Source organism: Chroicocephalus ridibundus, chromosome 7 (genome assembly GCF_963924245.1).
Source record: "Chroicocephalus ridibundus chromosome 7, bChrRid1.1, whole genome shotgun sequence".
NCBI lineage: Eukaryota > Metazoa > Chordata > Aves > Charadriiformes > Laridae > Chroicocephalus > Chroicocephalus ridibundus.
In genome coordinates this window covers 6113080-6134083 of record NC_086290.1, presented here as the reverse complement: position 1 = coordinate 6134083, position 21004 = coordinate 6113080, and the positions used below count along the sequence as shown (strand labels likewise).

Here is a 21004-nt window from a genome sequence, read left to right as displayed (position 1 = left end):
ATATTCTAAACCACTTCTGAACAATGAAGAAGTAGTTATATTTTCTTTATCACGTGCTGAGACATACTGGTGCAGAGGAAGTGTGGGAAGACGTGAGAAGAGAACTTAGAACAGTGCAGTACAGAATGTTCTCCAACAAAACCAGTATCCAAGGAGTCTGCTAACTTGAAGTGGTACATTCCCCAATTACTAAAACGCCAATTCTACATGATTAAATACAACTGCTGGTTAATAAGTTACAATTATTTTTATATGTCTAAGGCCATGGAATGAAAATATTTGTGCACAAAAAAACCAAATTGCAAATATGAAATTTTCAGTACAACACAATTACCCAAACTGAAATTTAAGGAGAGTATAAGTATTAATGCTTTTTAACCCCCCAAAAGCCTTACAAGACGTAAAAGAGTTGAAAGCCTGGTATGTGCTGAATTGCCAGATCAATTTTTACAGTATATGGAAGCAATAAAATTAATGGCTTGGGCCAACTGTCTTTGCTTATGAGAGCCAACTGCATCACAGCATAGAAAAGCATTGTGTCAGCTAGTATTACTTACTCACACATCTGTTATCATCTATCAGTATTCTGTCCCCTCTACACGAACAGTTCACTCGTCCGTCAGGAGTCAGAAGGCATAAATCATGACAACCTCCATTCATTTGTGCACAGGGAGATAACTCACCTGAAAAACAAATGATAAAAGATGAACTCTGCTTTATTAAATTTGCTTCAATGGCCAATGTCTTTGAGAGAGCAAAGATCACCATATCTCAGATTCATGGGCAATTGATTCAAGTTTTATCAGCCAGATGAAAATGTCAGCGTGCCTCAGATGCTAGCATACTAAAGATAAACAAATGGAGTTACCTTGAATATAATAAATTTAAAAACCCACAACATTCAAAACTGCTGATATTTGACAGGAAATGATTTAACTGCTGTCAAATGAGCACAATGTCCATAGTAGAAAGTGGTCATTCGATAACATTTATTTACTTGGGGAAGAGGTTTTATCCCATCTTTTATTAACCGTTCCTACAACAAAAAGAATTTATGAAACACCGTGAAATATTTTAACTTGGTTAAGACTAAGTAAAATTCTTGAAATGAACGATATTGGAATTACCAAGATAGCGTATCTTGCTGTGTAACTTACAACTGTTAGTATCATTGGCAACAGCAATAATGCCCATTGGCTGATGCGGGATATCAGAACGAAGAACTTTTGTATCTCCTCCTGTATATTTACTGGAACGCAGAATAGCTCTCCTCACTCCGTCTGACCAGAAGATATAATCGTCATATACAGCCAGGCTGAGAAAGGTACCTGGTCCAGATTTGACAATTACCTAAAATACATAAGTAGAGAGGAGAAACGTGAGAAGGAATGTTGTCGCCAAATAAGACGTTTTGAAAGTGCAAACTGACTCACATCACCCATAGACAAAACACTTAATTCTTCTACATTTACAGCACCTGCAAAAACGAGACAGCAGCACCAAAAATGTGTTAAAAGGATGCTACGAGTGTTAATTTACTATTTATCGATACGTCCAAGTTTCAGAAATCCAGGCGTCTATTTCCTTAAGTAAAAAAATCACAGTTTAACGAAATGTGCTTGTAAAAATATCTACACAGCACACTACCTGCTTAACAGCCTGAACAGAAGAGAGAAAAAGAGGTACTGTAGCATGCCTGAAAGTCTAAAAACTCCGAGTCTTTATGAATCAAAGCCAGAAGCATGTTTCAGAACTGAAGCTTGTTCACCACTATGATCACATTAGAACCAAGACAAGAAATGCTTTGTAATTGTCTCCCAATTTAAAAAAAATATCTCCTCAGTCACAGGCAAAATTGAGACATGTGAACATTTTGACAATTTGCTCACATAAATAACTGTATTCCAGTGCACAGAAGCATTCCTGGCCAAGTTTAAATTCACTTACAGATATAATGACAAAATTACTTATTAATCAGATAATTATAACAAATTCTGCACCACTAGGCACATTATATATTTCTGCATATTTGGAAGAAGGTTTAACCAGCAAATACTTTTTCCAGTGATAAATGTCCCAGGAGGACAGCTTTTCTCTAGCCAACCTTTTTTTCAAAATTAAAAGTATTAAAAGACAGATGGAAATGTATTAGTGGCAAAAAAAATCACTTTTGCAATTTACTGTAAGATACTTTTCAGAACACACTCTTAAAAGCCTATGCTATTCATATTCAGACACATTTCAGAAAAAAAGACAACAATCACATATGTTTGTAAAAGATCTGTACAAAATCTGGCCATGCGGATTTTGCAACCCTCTATTTGTTCTCCATGATAATTGTAAAACTATCCCAGCCTGAAGGATCTTATTGTCACAGTCAATGCTAAAGAAGGCACTACTCCGTTCAGCATTCTGTCTTCTGTAGCACTGTCGTAATTTTTCTCAAACTGTAACAAAGGAATGGAAATTCGTTACAGAACTGGTCATCGTTGTTCAAGCTTGGGAGATCTGAGATCCAAATAAGGGGTCACAAAAGCTAACATCCAGGAACATTTGTTCACTAATGCTCAGAGCATGTCATTCTCCGGGGTCTCATCTATAATGTCACAGCACTATCCAAGGACACTGGTTTTATTTTAGCATCCAAAAGAAAGAGTTCCTATTTCTGCCCGCTTTTGGCCAACTTTACAACCCTTTTAACATTCTGCCTTACAGAATAATGCTGAAAATGACTGACAAATTTTTATTCTTTTTTTTTTAAATCTTGATAGCGCTGCTGGATGATCAGAAGTAACTGAAAATGAAAGTCTTCTTTAAAAGTCTGTTCATCCTTTGGTTACCTGTCAAATCACGTTTAATTCCTAAGGACTCAGTGTCAAGCACATTTGCTGTGTATCAAACCTGTTGTAAGTTATCTATGTTTCTAAATCTTCTATTCTGTACGGCTCGCTTGTTCATTTTCCTAGCGGTGTCTGTAGCTCTGGACAGAGATAGCTGCAGACTCACCAGCAGGATCATGTAACGAAAGTGCAGGTTCCTACACTGTGACCATACTGAAATCCTCCTCAGATGGCCCCACCTGGCTGGCTCAGGAGGAGTAAGAAGCATAAATGGGTCTGCCCGATACTCCCTGCTTCCTTTTTTCTTGCTGATTGCTTGTCTCTGACAAAAATAATGATGGAAGCCAATACAAGCACTTCGCAGATTTATTCCTCTGAGTTATTGATAGTAATCAGATAAGCTTTGGATCAAGACATAAGACAACTGCCACAGTCTTTCAGGGAATGCATGTACTCAAATACATAACAGAGAGGAAACTCAATGCAGAATCAGTGATCACCATTCAACCAGAAGAAAAATTGTGGTTTCAAACTGTAAAAAACTCCAAGATAATCAACTTATAGCAAGTTTTATATGAAGTGGTGGCTGGGTAGCAACAAATGACACAAAGCAGTGCTCCCACTTACGATAATACAGGCAAAAACCTTTATGTACCCCATCTGGAAGCACATTATCAACACAAACATAATGCCCGGTTAATGCGCAATCACACAACTACAGTCTATGCTGCCTGTTGTTCAGTTAAGGATGCAGAAAGTGCTGAAATGGGAGAGCCGTTGTATATGCTGAGTCAGAGGAGAAAAGTTCCATAAGAACTTTTGGAGAACAGTTCCATAAGAAACTGAGCATCTATGTTACACAGAGTGCCATACATGGAATAACTTTCTAACACGTGCAGACAATATACAGGTAAAGAGAACTAGAAAGTACAACCTCAACCATCAAATTTAGTCCAGAACAATATTGATCACAATGTCAGAGAAATTTAATTCACAAAGGCCACATTCATGCACTCCCCCAAACTATTGCAGAACTGTAAAAATACTTAAGACCTCTTCTACGAAGGACAGAAACTGCCAAAATGCACCCTGTGGCACAGGAGAAAAGTAAGAATAATTATGGTCATCAGCAATGTTTTTGGAGGCAAATGTGGTACTGAATGAATGTGAACACATTGGAAAAAAAGGAATGTAGGAATGTATCGCCATTCTGCATTACAAAGATCTGAACTGAACAGATTATTTTTTTCTACTTTTTTTTTAAACGAGGTTCTTAACAGTATGAAACAAAATCAATCATATAAAGATCCTGTCTTGACATATTTTATCATAAGTCTAAGTTGATACTAAAAATTGCAACAATATACGTACAATTTTAAAACATGAAGGAAACCTGAACAAGACAGCCCTACCATCCCCTCCACCTGAACCAGCGAAGTCAGACACATCCAATAGCACACCACGGGTTTTAATACTGAATGACGCCACCATTCAGTTCCAGCCTGTACTTCGAACTCTGAATAATAGATTAAAAGTTTTCTCTGCTTCCTGGAAAGAGACAAGGAGACTGGGGGCTAGGGGAGGAATGTCACAAGTAGCGGGGCAATTTAATTTTAACTATAATCCTTTCTTTTTTAAGTTCTGATTTTTAAGTTCTCCACATAGCTTCTGCTTTAACATGCAGCTGCTCTAAATTTGAGGTACGTGTAGCAGTTTCTCTAGAAGAACATGACTATAAAAGGGGAGAAGCCAGTCGGGTACACACGTTAGGTGGACAAGAATTTGTGCCAGGATACTAATATTTGAATGATTTATATAAAACTCTTATTAAAGTCTCAGTAAGAATTAGATTCATAACAATTCTTACCACGACTACACTTCACTTTTAGAGAAAGACAGGGTTGGGTTTTTTTTAAAGATGAGTGCATAAAGTTAATGCATCAGCTTAAAATACGAGTTGATCTTAAGTATTTTAACTCTACTAAATGGCTTAATAAACGGGCAGTGCCATCTACTGAAGCTTTTAAAAGCTTTTTCAGGGCTTTTTGCTCTTCTACAGATATCCAAATCTCTTTGCAGATTGTCTACAGTAGAATGACAAAGCTAGTACAGAAAACTACACTTAAAAAGATTGAAGTTAATGAGAATTTAAAGTCTATTGCATAATAAAATCATTACACAAGTATAAAGCAGTATCAGTAATCTAAAAATAAATAACATTTTAGATGAATATCAGAAAACTCAGCCTGACAGAACCAACTTATACAGAAAACATTAATCTAAAATTAGCCAACGTATTTCATTCTTTCAAAAGGAAGACATAAAATAAAAGAAATCAAACAAATTTCTAGTCTAGTTTTAAGTTGGGTTTTGTGGAAGAACAGTGCCAATCACTGTTATATCCTACTAAAAATAATCATGCTTTTTGTTGATTGGCCTGAATAAAGACCATATTTTCATCGTTGTCATATCTTTAATGCATAGATTTTCTTTTCATTTATTGTATCTTCAAAAATACGTTCATAACAACTTGAAGTGCAATCACATAGCAAAGGATACAAAGGACATACCAGAATACCACATTTACCAAGAACACTAAGATCCTGTTTCCATAGAATTGTCCAAGTCAGATGCAACAAAATCAGAAGTGCTTCCTCTTCAAGAATTAATTTTTGTTTCTCCGTGCTAGACACAGAAAACCAAACGGCAAAGCTAAATTTGCAGCGTTCCAGCTGTTACTTAGATTTGCAGTTCGGTTGAACGATATATTAAGCAACTCTTTAGAGCAGGCTTGTACTTTTCAGTGCCATTCAAATGGAAAGTATGCATCTCTGTAAATTTTTACTATATTAACCAGGTTTTTTTGCAACTACATGTGTATTAATTACAGTTAATAGATATTTATTAATCACGCTTACTACTTACACACTTATTTTCAACATCATAAATGACAATGGAGAACTTAATCTAATGTTACCTTTATTTCTGCCTCTAGAATTTTGTGGGATTCTGAAGTATTACAAATAATCTGATTCTTCATAGCCTTAGAGATTATTTTCATCTTTTCATTAATTCCTTCTTTCAGTTAATTTTTACCAGGCTACTGTAAGGGATGGGCTGTAAATTCCCTGACGAGGGGTAGAAGGCCCTCCAAGACTTCAATGGAATGCCTCAAACACTCACAAGGAAATAAATAATGCAGGCCTGGCCTTCAAAGAACTGATAAGGCTCACACTTCTGGCGCCTGAAAGTGTGGGAGAACTGTCTTCTGAAGACAGGATAGTTCTGCCACTCGTGTGGTGAGGTTGCTAGTTCTCAGTTCTCAAGGCCATTGTGTCCCATGACTGACCTTTGCTTTATTATCTGTGAAATGCATATGAAAGCGCGCACCCTGCATATGCTAATGAAGATTATAGAGATCACGCTAAACATGTATGACTATGTCACTCGTCTCTCCACGCAAATCATGCTACAGGTCACCAGGGAGAAGGGAGAAACCTGAGATGAGGATGTCCTCAGCACCGGGGGTGGACTGTGCTAATTCAGCAAACATAAAAGGGGAAAATAAGTGCCCCTAGGGGGGAACAAAGAAGAAACAATAGAAGACGACTGCGCCTGGGAAGATTCTTCCCAAGAAAGACGACTGCGCCTGGGAAGATTCTTCCCAAGAAAGACGAAGATTATGCCTGGGAAGATTCCCTGAAAAAGACGCTGGAACCAGGACCAGTGATCTCTTTATCTCTGTCTTTTTCTCCATCTTTTCCTTTCTCTATCCCTCAGTTTCTCTTTTCTCTTAGAATTGTTAAGTAACGGTTAGAGTTGTTAAGTAACGACCTTAAGTACCGCTTGCCATAAGTTGTCCTATACCTGTTGTTAAGTAACACAATGCACACCTCACCACTTGCCATAATTCGTTATATACCAAATTAATTATCGTGGACTTGTTAAGACCTCTACTAACCATTTTGGTAAGCTAATAAATGTTTCTATATGGACCTTGAGATTTATCTCACCTTAGTCTGCACCGTTGAGAATTTATGAATCTGAAGTCACTTACCCCCCCCTCTTTACTGAGAGTGGGATGTGACAGCTTCCAACACTGGACATCAAGATATTTCAGCAAACAGTCCCAAACCAACAGTGTTGTATTTGTGTCATCCAGCCACCCAGCTCAAATGCATTAGAAGATTTTATTGCCATTGGTTAGGGAATCACTTTCGTTAGGTTCAATCTTAGAATGACTTTACAGAACTACTTCAGAACAAGGAACTCGTCAATGGAGTGAACTCCCTAGAAGCAGGGGGAATGTTTCACCCTTTATTTTGGTTCTGGACTTTTTCCGACCAATGTTAATGCGAAACATGGACATTTGGAAAGTTAAGAAACAACAATTCTTTTTGATCAGATTTACAAGAGAAAAGAATCAAGAAGAGAATATTCCTGCTATAACTAATGTATTTATACTGCTGAACAGAAAAAATTAAAAATTTCACCACAACTTCACTTCTAGTACCATTAATTTCCAAGATTATCCACACCACATGAGCCGCTTTTCAAAGAAAGAAAGAATGGATTGATTAAAAAGCCTGGAACCTAACAATAAACTAACATAATAGGGGCAACAGGAGAGGCAAAACACGATGAACTTAAATGTCTAGGTGGTAAACTGTGCATGTTGTGCCAACTGTATAAATTTTTACTAGCATTTCTTGTTTCTCTACTGTTATTGCTTCTACTGCAGTTTCACCAAATCACAAGAAAGCAGTAGAAACTGCTGAAATAATTTCTCTGTGGAGAGTAGGCTCAATTTTATTTTATTTCTAGACAACCATCCAAGTTTATTAAAATATCTGCGTTCTAGTTGACATTATTTTCCTTCGGGTTAGTTTTCACATCTGACTATTTATTAGTATATAGAGAATACAGCAATGTGATTCTTCAACTCAGAAACACATTCAGGACCTGCATCTTTTTGTAACTGCTCACGTTCAGATCTAGCGATAATCTTTTCTAAGATTTTTCAGCACGTTCTGATTTTAATGGGGTTAGATATTCTACATTTCTAATTGTTAATATTTTGCATGCTTTGTCTCCGTGCTGGATACCTTGGCTGATTTCGCTTCTATCCTGCCTTTGTGAGTTATTCAGCTACTTCCCAAGGTAACATTGATGTCATCGCGAATACCTTCCAAAAGCTGACCAAAATTACTTTGCTGTCCTCAATCATATTTGTACTACACATAAGTATAATGACATGTCTGAAAAGTAGTTTTAGATGTCAGTCATAAAGTCAAGTTTTTCATAAATGCACAGCCAAGCCTTCAACTTCCATTTCTGCATTTAGTAGTTGGAAGAACTGATCTGATAAAATGTTACTGAAGGTAATGGAAATTGAACACCAACTTCAGAACTTGTTTAATTGCTTAAATACACAATTCCAACAGAATAAAAACATACATTCTAGAAATTAAAAATTACAGTTTCTGGGAGGTTGCCATTACACAAAGGTTATAATTACTGGAGACACCTCTAGAACCATAATGCTTTGAACAATCACACCTGTAGGCCAACAAAACCACAACTGATATCAAAACATTCCAACCTGCATGTTAGAAAATAAACAGACTTCTGTTTACAGGAAATTAACTATATTTCTAGATACTTGATATGTAAAATGTTACAAAATACTCAACACTGAAGAAAAGGAAAAAATCAAAATAGCTCATGATTTATTGGAAAAATAAGTCTAAAACACAAAATCAGCTTTATTTGCTGATGGCTCAATCTCTCTGTTCCTGAAAAAAATGTTGTAATTAAAGAATATTAAAGCACTAAGCAGCTAAAACCAGTTATGGCCACAATATTAAATCCAACGAAGGGCAGGAGCTAACATGGAAGAAAATGGGAAAGGGATTGCGAAAGAAGCAATTGCCACGTTCGCTTTCTAAACAGGAAGATCTGACAGAGCACAACAAGAAGTGTTAGAAAAACCCAGTACCCTGCGTATCTTCTAAGTAATAAAAAGGAACAAAAGTTACTAAAAAAAATTTCCGAACTCGAAAGAGTATTCCAGCAGCCAATACCAGTATTAAAATATCAGCGTAACACAAAATCAATAAACTCTTACATTCCACTTAAAAGAGTCAATTCAATACTGTTAAATTATTTTCTACCCATTCCTTGTACTAGATTATTGTGGTAAGTGGAATGAAGAAAGAAGCTGCTATCTGGAAGAACATCCGTTACATTAGCATTTCATGTTCTACTATACAATTTCTGCCTTTGTTAACCTAAGTGAAACCAGAAAGCAACAGAGCAGAGCGAGTGAGGAAAAGGACGATCTATTTAACTATTTTTGAGGGGTGGTTGATGGCAGGACCTTGCTGAAACACCCTGAGAAATCTCAGATCACCAGAAGGTTGGAATGATTATTACTTGTATTATCCTAAAGTTATAGAAACCAGAGATCTCGTCAAGCTGGACAGCATATGAACGAATGAATAAAAACAGCTGCCCTGGAAATATTTTTTCACCAGATCAATAATACAATTTCATGGTTGGATTCTGGCATTCTTGTATCAGTAAGAGTGCATCTACATGGCGCTAAGTAAATCTGCTGAAGCACTGCTACTGAATAGGAAAAAAGAATTAATTCTAACTGAAAAAAGTATAAGAAACTAGTTTAAGAATCCCTGTTGAACTAGATGAGGAAAAAAAGAATACATGAGATTTTTTTTTTCCTCCTTTTCCCTAATAAATATGACAAAAATATCAGTGACATGTAATTAGTAGATAGAGAAAAATCAAATCACAAAGCATATCACTGGAATAAAATGGCATGAATATAAGTATTTATGTACATCCTTAAGCTCTAGTAACTTATTCTTAAGTTAAAGAATAAGTGTCTGAATCTGCAAGAAACTTGCAGGCAAGCACAATGGAGTATTAGCACAAGTTCCTACTTGTGAAAGAAAGAAAAGTTGCATGTCTTTTAAGTCGGTGTTTTTAACTGACCAATGAACTGTACTTCAAGACAGGAGTTTGTCATTTACAATTATAATAATGTAGATGAATACATCGCGTGATGGAATAATATAAAAAAAAAATCTCAAATATACTGTTAGTCTTCAAAAATTACAACAAAACAGAATATAAAGGGGCCAGGAAGTCAACAGGAGGACAACGTAATATAGAACTTTCAAATTGTGATCAAAGTCCTACAAAGGAAATACTTGAGAAAGCTGATGAGTATGAGAAAACCAGGTAATTTCCTCTACCTATACTTCCTATACCTGTATTTTAATATGGCAACAAGTCCCTCAAGATTCCATTTGAAAAAACACTTTAATGTGGTAGACAGCAAACTGAGGTACCTTCCAGATACATAATTACTCAAATCAGTCAGGAATAAGAACAGATAAGAGTGAATATATTTTAGGAGAACTGATGAATGAAACAGGATTTCAGAAAAACATCAAATGGCAGAAACTAAACAGAGATCATTTAAACTAGTTAGATCCTTTTGTATTTTAAGTAGGAACTCCAAGATCATTGCATACAACTCAGCTAACACTTTTGACTGCTTATATTTACTAATGTAAGAGAGAGAATAATAAACGATTCTGCAAACACTACTGAGCTGTTACCCGGTTCAATACAGATCCACCACACGTACGTCTGGAAGACCACGTGCCGTTCTGTTACATTACCTGACAGAAGGTGCAGCAATAACTGAAGGACACACAGATCTAACTGACATGAATCATCTCTGAAAGTATGACCCAAATTTAAATAAAAAGTACAGATTTTGTACAACATTTGGAATCACGATATAATTAAAGGATAAAACCCAAGGAATAATATGAAAGAAGGGAAGATAGTACTTCCATTCTTATCTCCCAAGTGATAAAATAAAAGAAAAACAAATCAAACCCAAAGTAAACCACCAAACTGCCTTCTGTATATTATTCTCAGATACACAGGTGGATTCACAAAAAAACTCAGAAAGTCATCAATTTTCACAGCAAATAGTCAGAGATTGTATACTTTAGCATCTATGTAGCTTTGGTTTGTCCAGGTTCTGATATAGTTACTGCATCTGAAAACATTAGTGAGCTGTGGTTAATTTACACAAATTAAAAGCGAAGGAGAAAAGAAACGACCCAAAGCTACATGCCTCTTCATGCTGATTTTACTTCTGCCGTTACAAGCTTGGCTCTCTTATTTTGCTCTGATAAGGAAATTTTGTTTAAACAAAGTATGGGGAACTTCTCCGCAATAAGATTCCAAAAAAACCCCCACGTAATTCCTATTTAAGATCCAGAAAGATTTCAAAGCTTTTATACAGTATATGAAGGAATTTTTTTAACATTAATAGCTATGAAAGTGTCCTAATGTACTAAACATTATCTTGTAAAGCTGGTTATTGAAAATACAAGCCAGAACACGTCCTTCATTTATTTTATCATGCACTTTGGGAGGTACCAAATCCCCAAAAGGAAGACTTCATGAAATATGAGAAACACAGAGCTAAACATGCAACAAAATCATGAGCACACATCAAATGCCTTCTGCATATGCCAAGCAAAAGGTCTACTCCAGCTGAAACTAAGAGAGCACTCAAGGACCAAAAGGTATTATGATAAAAGAGTAATGGAGTGCAGTTGAATGTATCTGAAAACAAATAGGTAGAAAAGAAAAAAAAACAGAGTTGTAGAGTAACACTCAAACATTGCACAAAGAAATTCTAGTGCATTCAGAAAAGTTTGGCGCTGGAAGGAAAATTATAATCAGCCTATGTAAAGCAGAACATTTCTCTACCTCATCTAATGAAGTTCTAGACTTTTTTCAAGCTGATACAGATCATTTAGGACGGTGATGCTTCAGGCTCAAAACCCATGGGAAATAGATTTAGTGGTAAGGGTCTGCATCTCCAGACCATCCAGAAACCGCAATGTGTTAACGCAGCATTACTTGTAGCTCAGAAGTGTTTTCAGTTTTAAATCTAATATACAACTAATATTAGGAGAAACTCAGGGAACTAATGATCTTTCTGTAGCATTTTCATTTTAAAGATGCTAAAAAATGCAAAAAAGCAGATTTACAACGAATATGTTTGGGATTTTTGTTTTACTTACATATCTTTGTGATCCATCGTATTCACACCGCTCAATTTTTCCCAAGCTGCCATCTGAAAAGTAAAGTTTCTCCGCCCTATGATCAATGGTAAGTCCATTTGGTGTCAGAATATCTGTACTAATGATAACCTGTGCATTTTTGCCCGAGAGGGTAGATCTCATGATGCTTGGAAGCTGCTCGTTCCAGTTAGTCCAAAACATTAAGCTGTATTAAAATCAAAATAACAAACAAAACCATGAGATACATTTTATAATTTAATTCTCTACGAAATGAGCAACAGAAAAAACATATGCCTTCGTAGACAATTGCAAATGGCATCTATAAGTAATTGTGATAATCAATGTGGAATAAGAAAATGCGATAGCCAACATCCTATAAATTATCTAGCAGTATCACACTTCATTAACTTGTACACAAGTACAGATATTTTTGCTCTTCACAGGTCTGTTCAATTCTGATCATGTCTCTACACTAATATACCATTACAGATAGATATAAGATGCTTAGCAATATAAACTTAATTCGGCTAATGTGTTTATTAGCAATTTCTAACAGTGAAAGTAAACTGCAGCTTTTCCCATATTAGAACAGTGATACAGACCAAAGGAGTGGTACGTAGAAGGATGATAATGGGGAATCAAGTGACCTTAATATGCTCTACAAGAGGCACAATCGGCCCCTTGCTACGGTTAAACAAGGGTGGACAAAATGAGCTGTGGCTGTAATTTATACACTGATCAGAACCCGCACATTCTGTCACTGCAGTCTTCACCGGTATTTAGTTGATTTATGACATCTAGATAAATCATATTTCACAATACAGTATATACTCCTCATTTGCATAAACTGTACGTGAAGTCACACATGGAAATAACCTCCTCGACTACCCATGCAACATCGTACATTCAGCTATCACAAATTAAAAATAGAACATAATAAGGCAGAAATGTAGCCTAGCCTTCCCAAAGGGGAGATAATTAAAAGAAGCAGAAACATCAGGTTGCTTTTCTTCCAGAATTAACAAAGACGACAGTGGAAGAAGTAGTAACTTGAATTTTAAGACGCTTATTAGCAAAAGGCTGAAGTAGAAATATAAAGCTTACTAGGAAATACAGTTTTCTTGAGAGTGGCAAGAAGGGAACTAAGTTAGGCTGCTTTCCAGGATGTTGTCCACAAGCTCCATAAATGTACATCTCTTGTTATATAATTTTATAAAACACTGATCTTTGCGATAGACACATGGGCCTATCAGTTTGCCACACAAGAAACTCAGATTCCTCTTCATAAAGGCTTAAATTCATTTTGATTTTATTTAAACAATGAGAGTAACATGTCTGACAAAAGAAATTAGTAAACTGATTGCTCTTTATAATCTACATTTAGCTCACTTTTCTTGAGACAAGCACAAATTTTTTTTAATATTCCATGAAAATATAATGATTATTTGATCTCAAATATCACAGAATCACAGAATGGTTCCAGTTGGAAGGGACCTTCAAGATCATCTAGTTCCAACCCCCCTGCCCTGGGCAGGGACACCTCCCGCTAGACCAGGCTGCTGATAAAAACATATATAAAATATCTTAATTCTGCAATTGCTTTTAAAAGTTAGTACTAACATTTGTCTCCTAAACCAAGAAATCTACTTAACCTTCACGGAGTTCAACAATATTAGTTGACTGTGAAATAAAGAAGTGGTGCTGTGTCTTTGACATCAGGCAAAAATTAAAATCTGGTAAGAAAGATATAATACATACTTTTGACATTCGTCTAGAGCTAGCACATGTGGATGATCATCTTCAGACATTGTTATTACTGCTTCCCGGTTGAAAGCTCCTCGACGTCTCTGGTCAACAGTGTGTCTTGTGATGGAGGATGTGGTTGAACTGGTCCAATAGAGAGTGTCCCAAGCTCTATGGTAAGCAAGTCCCTCCACTGACCCAACATCTGGAAGACATGGTTATGGACAGAGCAAATAAAACTCCTTCTAACAAGACATTTGTTCTTCTTTTTCCTTGAAGTTGATCCTGCAGAATCACAGAGTAATTCAGCCTATTGACTGTCAGTTCTTTTATCATTTCACCTGTTTAGGTTTTAATTGGAATAAAAGGCTTATTGGTTTTTTATAAATTTAAATAAAAAAAAACCATAGAGGGCAAGATCATCATTAATAACCCTGGACTATATTTGTAAACTCTAATGCTCATTAAATTAATATTTTTACTACAGCGTCCCCAGATAATACATTAGAAATAATAACCATTTATTCAAGACAGCAATAATTTAGTCACAACTTCAAACATCATGTAAGCCAAGTCTCAGGCATGTTTTCTCTAATTACTTGTATTATTTAGCATTATCTTTCGATATATTTTCTAACACAGATACAAATTACATTAATAGGGATCAAGGTGTCCTTTTGTTATTAACTATAGTTGATTTTTTTTAAACGCCTGAAAAATACTGAAAAAAGACAAACTCTGAAGGTCTCAGCATCGATACATCGTTTTAATAAGCCACAATACCACACACTTTCATTCTCTATGAAAAATTGTGAGCTAGAAACAAAGGCAAATATTAATAAGCAGCTAAAACATATATTTAATGTCCAGAAAAGATAAATTGAATCTGATTCCAATATATAAAAGTGACAGACTGTGAGAAATAGAAGTAATTATGTCCTACCATTATTTTTGAATTACTACAGAAATGTACGTTGATTACTTCACTTATTATTTTGTTAGAAACAAATACTTTTGGACCAGAAGGTTCATGCAGCTTATTAATGAACTACAGAAGGCAAAAACCTAGAAATATAATAAGGATTACACTACGCTCGTTATTACAATTTACATTCAGCTAGCTGGAAGATGTAATTTTTAGCATGCAATTCATATACACAGAAGAGAAATATGTTTGATCACACCGAAAGTGCTAACACTAAATCAAAAGTGAGGCCAATAAATCAAAACTATAAGACAAATAATTATTTATCAGCTTTTTCTATTTCTCTTTCTAAAGCATTTGGAGATCTTCTGAGTACATTTTCATGATATATCTGTCGAAAAGTCTCAGTAACTTGTCTTAAAGAAGAAAGAACAGAAAAAAATAAATTAAAGGGAGGTGAATATATCAAAAATGGGTTTTCCTGCTTACAAAGGAGAATTTATGAAAAAAAGACATATTCAGCTCACTTACAAGCAACTCAAGAAAGTGACTGGGTTTAACTTTAAAGTCGCATTGAAGGCAACTTGAAATTTCAAAAAATTCTACTGACCGTTGCAAAGATGACCCTTCAGATAAGAATTCTAGTTTTCAGAAAGGTGAATGAGTTATAAGTATTCTTTCTTTAAATGCAATATTTAGTTGTCTTATTAGTTTATTTTGAATTTGAAGCAACAAAAATGTATTGAGATTTCGCAAAGGTTTTATTTTTTATTTCAGAAATCACCAACTAAAAATCAAAGATAAGCAGTTCCTTCAACCACCATGACAGACATGGGCAAACACCTACTGAAGTATTTTAAAACCAGTTAGAACCTGTCTGAACGCAGGCTCATTATCAGCTATGGTTTCTGCAGCTTCTGGGTATGTCTGTCTGTACTACGAACTGAGAAAATCAATTCATTCTTGGGTCTTGCACCCCCGAGCACCCACACCACATGAACATTGCATTACACCAGGGCTACCTTCTGGAATGAAACAACTAATTCCTCCTGAGATGTAATGGAGGTGTTCTTCTGGCAAAAAATTTGCTGCTCTTTCAGAAAAAAATTTTCTTTTGGGAGTATAAACAAGACCACATGAGGTTTTGTTCCTTTAGCCTACAGAGACCTTCCAAATACTAAAATCTCTACACCTCAAACACACCTTAACTTTCTCACACCATGCATCAGGACATGCAAAAAAGCTGGATGTGGTTTTGAGCAGCCTGGTCTAGTGAGAGGTGTCCCTGCCCAGGGCAGGGTGTTGGAATTGGATGATCTTTAAGGTTCCTTCCAACCTAAACCATTCTGTGACTCTATGATCAAAATATCACCCTTAGGACTGACATACAGCCAGCACACAATTTTAGGCAGCATGAGACAGAAGAAATCCTAAAAAAATGATGATATCTCAGAGCCAGAGAAACACGGCATAGGATTCAAAGAAAACCCAGACAGCCCAAATCATCCTAGTGGCACCAGGCCAAGCACTGTGTACATGAACCACCCCCCTCCCTCGTTTGGGCCCACGGATCATTCCCAGGGGCAGAAATCTGTGCAGTTTAGACATGGGCTCTGATCTACGTCTGGGACACTTCTTGCAAATCTTCCACTAACTGTGAAATTAAAAGAAAACTCAGTAAGAGTGATAAATGTTAAAATAAAGAGTCAGGAATACAATTCTAACTTAATCTACTAATTTCTATTTTAATTATATGATGAATCCCAATTTACTAAAATCAACACTCTTAGAATATAATTTGAACAAAGCTCTTAGATATATGGTTTAACTCTTAGGCTTCCCTGTGCGGAGTCAGGAATTGGTCTCAATGATCCTTGTGGGTCCCTTCCAGCTCAGGGTACTCTATTAAGAAATGACAGAAGATGTATTGACATTTTCTGACCAATTCTACACTTTGTTTGTAATGAACAAGCCATCAGAGCATTTATTGCCCTGGTTTTACCTTTCATATCTGTGAATTTCAAGTGTTTCCTCATCTTTATTATGGAAGTTTTTAGAAAAATGTCATCAAGTCTTTGTCTTGTGGTGAAAGACACAGTCCTCCGGACATGAGGATTTCGCTAAGATTTGTTGCAAATGCTGCTCTTCATTTGAAAGATGACTATAAAAAAATAAATTGCAATTCCCTCATGTAACCTCTTGAATTTTTATCAACTTCAGTTTTGTTCCTTGTCTGAATCTGTCAAGAAATTTGAAAGCAAACTGTTTATACAACATCGCCTAAAACTCTTCTGTAGTAGACAAAAGATAATGATGTTGTTTGTTGTTCCTGCCACAGCTAGATGTGATGAACTAGAACACAACTGGAACGATGAAAGTGCTCTTCAAATACACGATGTAGGTTTACTTGTAATTTCTATACTTAAGAGAAGAACTCATTTTTTTCTACAGGAATCAGAAAGTACAGCTTCACATTCTTGAACTGGATTAACACATCATACTGCAACTCCCTATCAGGGTCTGTAACGTGTGACAGAAGGTTTCATTCAAAATTACTATTTATAAAATGGAAATTTCTAAATTTTGAGAAAACGGAGTCATGGAAAGTTATGCCATGTATGGAGACAAGCAAACTTCTAGCATACAGATGAAAAATGCAGTTTCCTCTTGTTTTAACAAAATATCTAAAATGTGCAGTTTTGGAAAACCTTGCCATACATACTTATGTTCTGAGTGGAGCAGAACTGAAACAAAGCAGTCAATAAAACATTTTCTTTAAAACAGAAAAGCAGCAGCAACTTTAAAAGAAAATAAAGAAGCTAGGATAAAAAAAAAAAAAGAAATCTCTATCTTAATGGAAATTTCAATGATTAAGACTGTGACTGAAAAGAAAAAAAAAGAACCAACCAAACAAAAAAAACCCCCATATAATCTGAAAATAACCCAGCAACAGAAACAGGCTGTAAAAGCTGCCTGAAAGAAAACATCTGATATCCAATTAGGGAAATGTTTTATCACAAATAAAACTTCAGGAACTGCTTGATGTATATATGCTTTTCAAAGAAGAAGAGAGGGCTCCTTATTAGATGATCACATCTTCAAGAAAATTAAATCTGAAACTATCGAAAGGTTCAGGTTACAAGCCTGTGGATGATAATGGTTTCGTAACCACCACAAACACAAAAATTCAGAGTAAAAAGATACGTGTTTTGTTATTAAACAAAAAAAAATCTTTCAGAGGAATTCAATTGCCTCGATGTAAGACAAGAAAAAAACTCTAATTAAATATAAAACTGTCTGCTGCAAACACATACCAAGTGTGTCTGCTTAGCTGCACCAAAAGTATAAATTCTGAAGGATTAACACCAAACACTCTTTTATTTGCCAATAACCCTTTAGTTTTATCATGTTCCTTACTTATGTAATTGAGAACGCCACCAACACAGAGGAGAATCATTTAGAACTTCTAGAAATCTGTGAGTAAGGTGGTTTTAAAGTCAATGGCATAAGACCTAGAGAGAAGGTGCTACAGCGATCCAAGATTTAGATAAATTCTTACAACGGAAATTACAGCTAACTTTATTCTTACTAGCATGTAGTAGGAGCTGGATGAAGTACCACCACTACGCTACTCAGGCAAATCTTCAGTATAATAAATTATATTAATAGAATATTTTTTGTTAGTTTATATTGTTTCTAGGTTACAATAAACTGGTTTTGAGGTTAGTGAAGAATCCCCAAATTCATATAAATCCTTTTATCAATGCTAATACAGGTGCCAACTGAGGACACAAACATACCTAGAAATGGTCCTCTAGCCACTTTCAGGTGGTTCGTTGAAACTAAAACCTTCTAGCAACTTCGTATTGCCAAAGACAAGACACTGGAGAAGATCCCCAAGCAACTGCATTCTAGTATTATATCATTACCAGTTTGCATTGATATTATTTTATATTTACTTATTTCACACATCCTTAAAGAATATTCTAGAGCATTTTTTTTTTCCAAGCTAATTTCTCGTTAGATATTCAGTTACTTTAAAATACATCAGAAACATATACTCATCCAATTTGGTGCTACAATTGGGGGATTCAGTCCCAAAATCTACTGACAGGATGAAAATTAGCAATTTGTTTACTCTCAGCTTCATAGTTTCACAGCATCATATAATATTCTGAATTAGTAAAGCATAAAGAAACTGGAAATGAAAAGAAACACATTTGTTTCACTGACATACTGAATTAAAACACTGATGGCATTAGATGCCTACAGCACTGATTAAATTTATTCTAGCCATGAAGCAACAGTTTATGATTTTCACATGAATAGCATACTTAAATGAAAGGAACATTAATACAATATGATATTAATATACAAATACTCACATTATTCACCTGCCACTGACATTCTGAATTAAATCAGTAATGGGGTGTATAACTGATTAAATATCTACACAAGAGAATGCAACAGCTTATGATTTACAAAGGCAATGGTAGAGTGATCACATCATTACGTTGCCAAATGCTATCTATCACTTTTACTGAACTTAACGAAGATGGATTGCATCCCACAGATGAGACGCAGCCTATAAATATTGTCATGCTGATCTTCATCTGACTTTCCCAGGGAACAGACAAGCAACAAATCAATAACTGAAGAACGCAGATTAGAGCTCCCTCATTATTGCAAATACAAAATAAAAATACTAAATTCATAAAGCTTAAATTATCTAATAGTTGTTGCCAAGTAATGTATATATGATGTAACATATATATTATTTCTCCGTTTCCAAGATTTTTATCTCCTATCGTCTACTTTTAAAATTCTCTGGAAAGTTTACAGTCAAAACTTCCCCGGTTTTGACAAGAACTGCATCAGTTCAGCTACCTTTTCCCTTTAATTTCATATTTTTACACACTCCTTTTCTTTAGCAAAGTTGTAAAGCGAGAACAACTGTCAACATCATAATTTTTTTAATACTGACAAGCCATCAAAGTAATAAAATTGAGCATAAACAGCACTTTGATATCAGAACTTTGGCTTTAATGTTCAGTACGTAACATTAAACACCTGCTTGATCTTTACTGATTCTGTGGATTGGCTTTCCCAATTTACCTTTCGGGATACCACCCGTCAATTGGTACACCAGACCGGCCACAGGACACGACAGTGCTTTCTGTCAATCTCTTTGTTGACGATTATGGTGCTAGATAACAGGCGGTCACCACTTGATCTGAGGTGAAAAGAATGCCTCACAAGCAATAAAGCACCTGAAGAAAAGGGTTTATAGTTCACATTTCTAACTGACTGCACAATTACAACTTTAAATAATTCTTTACTCTTCCACTTTGCTCTTCAAGTAGCCATAAAGCAGGAAGTCTTTCTGCTTAACAAAAGTTCTAAAACAATAATAAGTTGTAATAAAAAAAAAAAGGCAAAACGAGTTCCATTGGTCTCAAAAATTAGAGGGCGATTTAATTTCTTAATTGCTTCTGTCAGTCACATGTAAAACAAATCCATCGTATATTCTAAGAGAAATCTTAAATACCAAATATGGCATAAACAACTCTGAACCGTAAGAAACAATTATTTTATTACCATATTTAGCCTAAGAATATTATTTTATGTTAGAGCACATGTAAATTTTGCTAAAATTATACCATAAATCAGCAAACATCTGTATAATTTTCTGTATCTCCTACATATAAAACCATGCTCTATGCTATTACACATTAAAAATTATTAAATTTAATAAATAGGATAAACAAAGGCTTTGCGTTCCTCAAGGCAACAACTAGCTTAAGTTCAAGGCACTATAAATATCTCCATGGATGTAACCTTATTATTCCTTCAAACGCGCTGCGGTAGCCAGTATTGGAAAGCATGAACATCCGTTGGGAACAATCTAAAGAGATAATTCATTTTAGAATCCACAAAAAAACAACACCCTTTCTTTTTTTTTTTTTTAGAAAGTACAATACTGAAATCTCACTTCTTCCCAAAGGTCGACGACTTTAATCACACTTACATGAACTCACCACCCAACTGAATAGCGTACGATAGACGGATGCTACTTCCGTGCAGTGAAGTGCATTAGCTACTGGTCCAGCGCACCCGTGGGACAGCCCTGGTACAGCCCACTCTGGAGCCGGGCAAGGCACGGGAAGCTGGGCCTCGGAGAGAATACCTGCACGCTCACTCAGTGGGAGGTTGTCACTTAGAGAGTGCCGATAATGTAAACAGGACAGAGATACCAGAAGGAAAAGCTGATCCTGACAGGATCAATCAGTAAGTCGTACAGTGTTTCTGGAACATTTTGTTGGTTTTCAAAGTCATTACGGAGACTGACAGAAATACGT

The 21004-nt window shown here is 35.6% G+C and overlaps 1 protein-coding gene across 1 annotated transcript in view; it reads right to left on the bottom strand.

Annotated features, from left to right (window-relative positions):
- LRP1B (LDL receptor related protein 1B) overlaps positions 1-21004 on the bottom strand; it is a 744151-nt gene that overhangs the window by 146040 nt on the left and 577107 nt on the right. The window contains exons 42-45 of the mRNA XM_063341107.1: positions 13736-13925; positions 11978-12182; positions 1158-1350; positions 558-683 (exon numbers count right to left, since the gene is read on the bottom strand). Coding sequence (XP_063197177.1) covers positions 558-683; positions 1158-1350; positions 11978-12182; positions 13736-13925 — 714 coding nt within the window. The remainder of the gene's footprint in view (positions 1-557; positions 684-1157; positions 1351-11977; positions 12183-13735; positions 13926-21004) is intronic.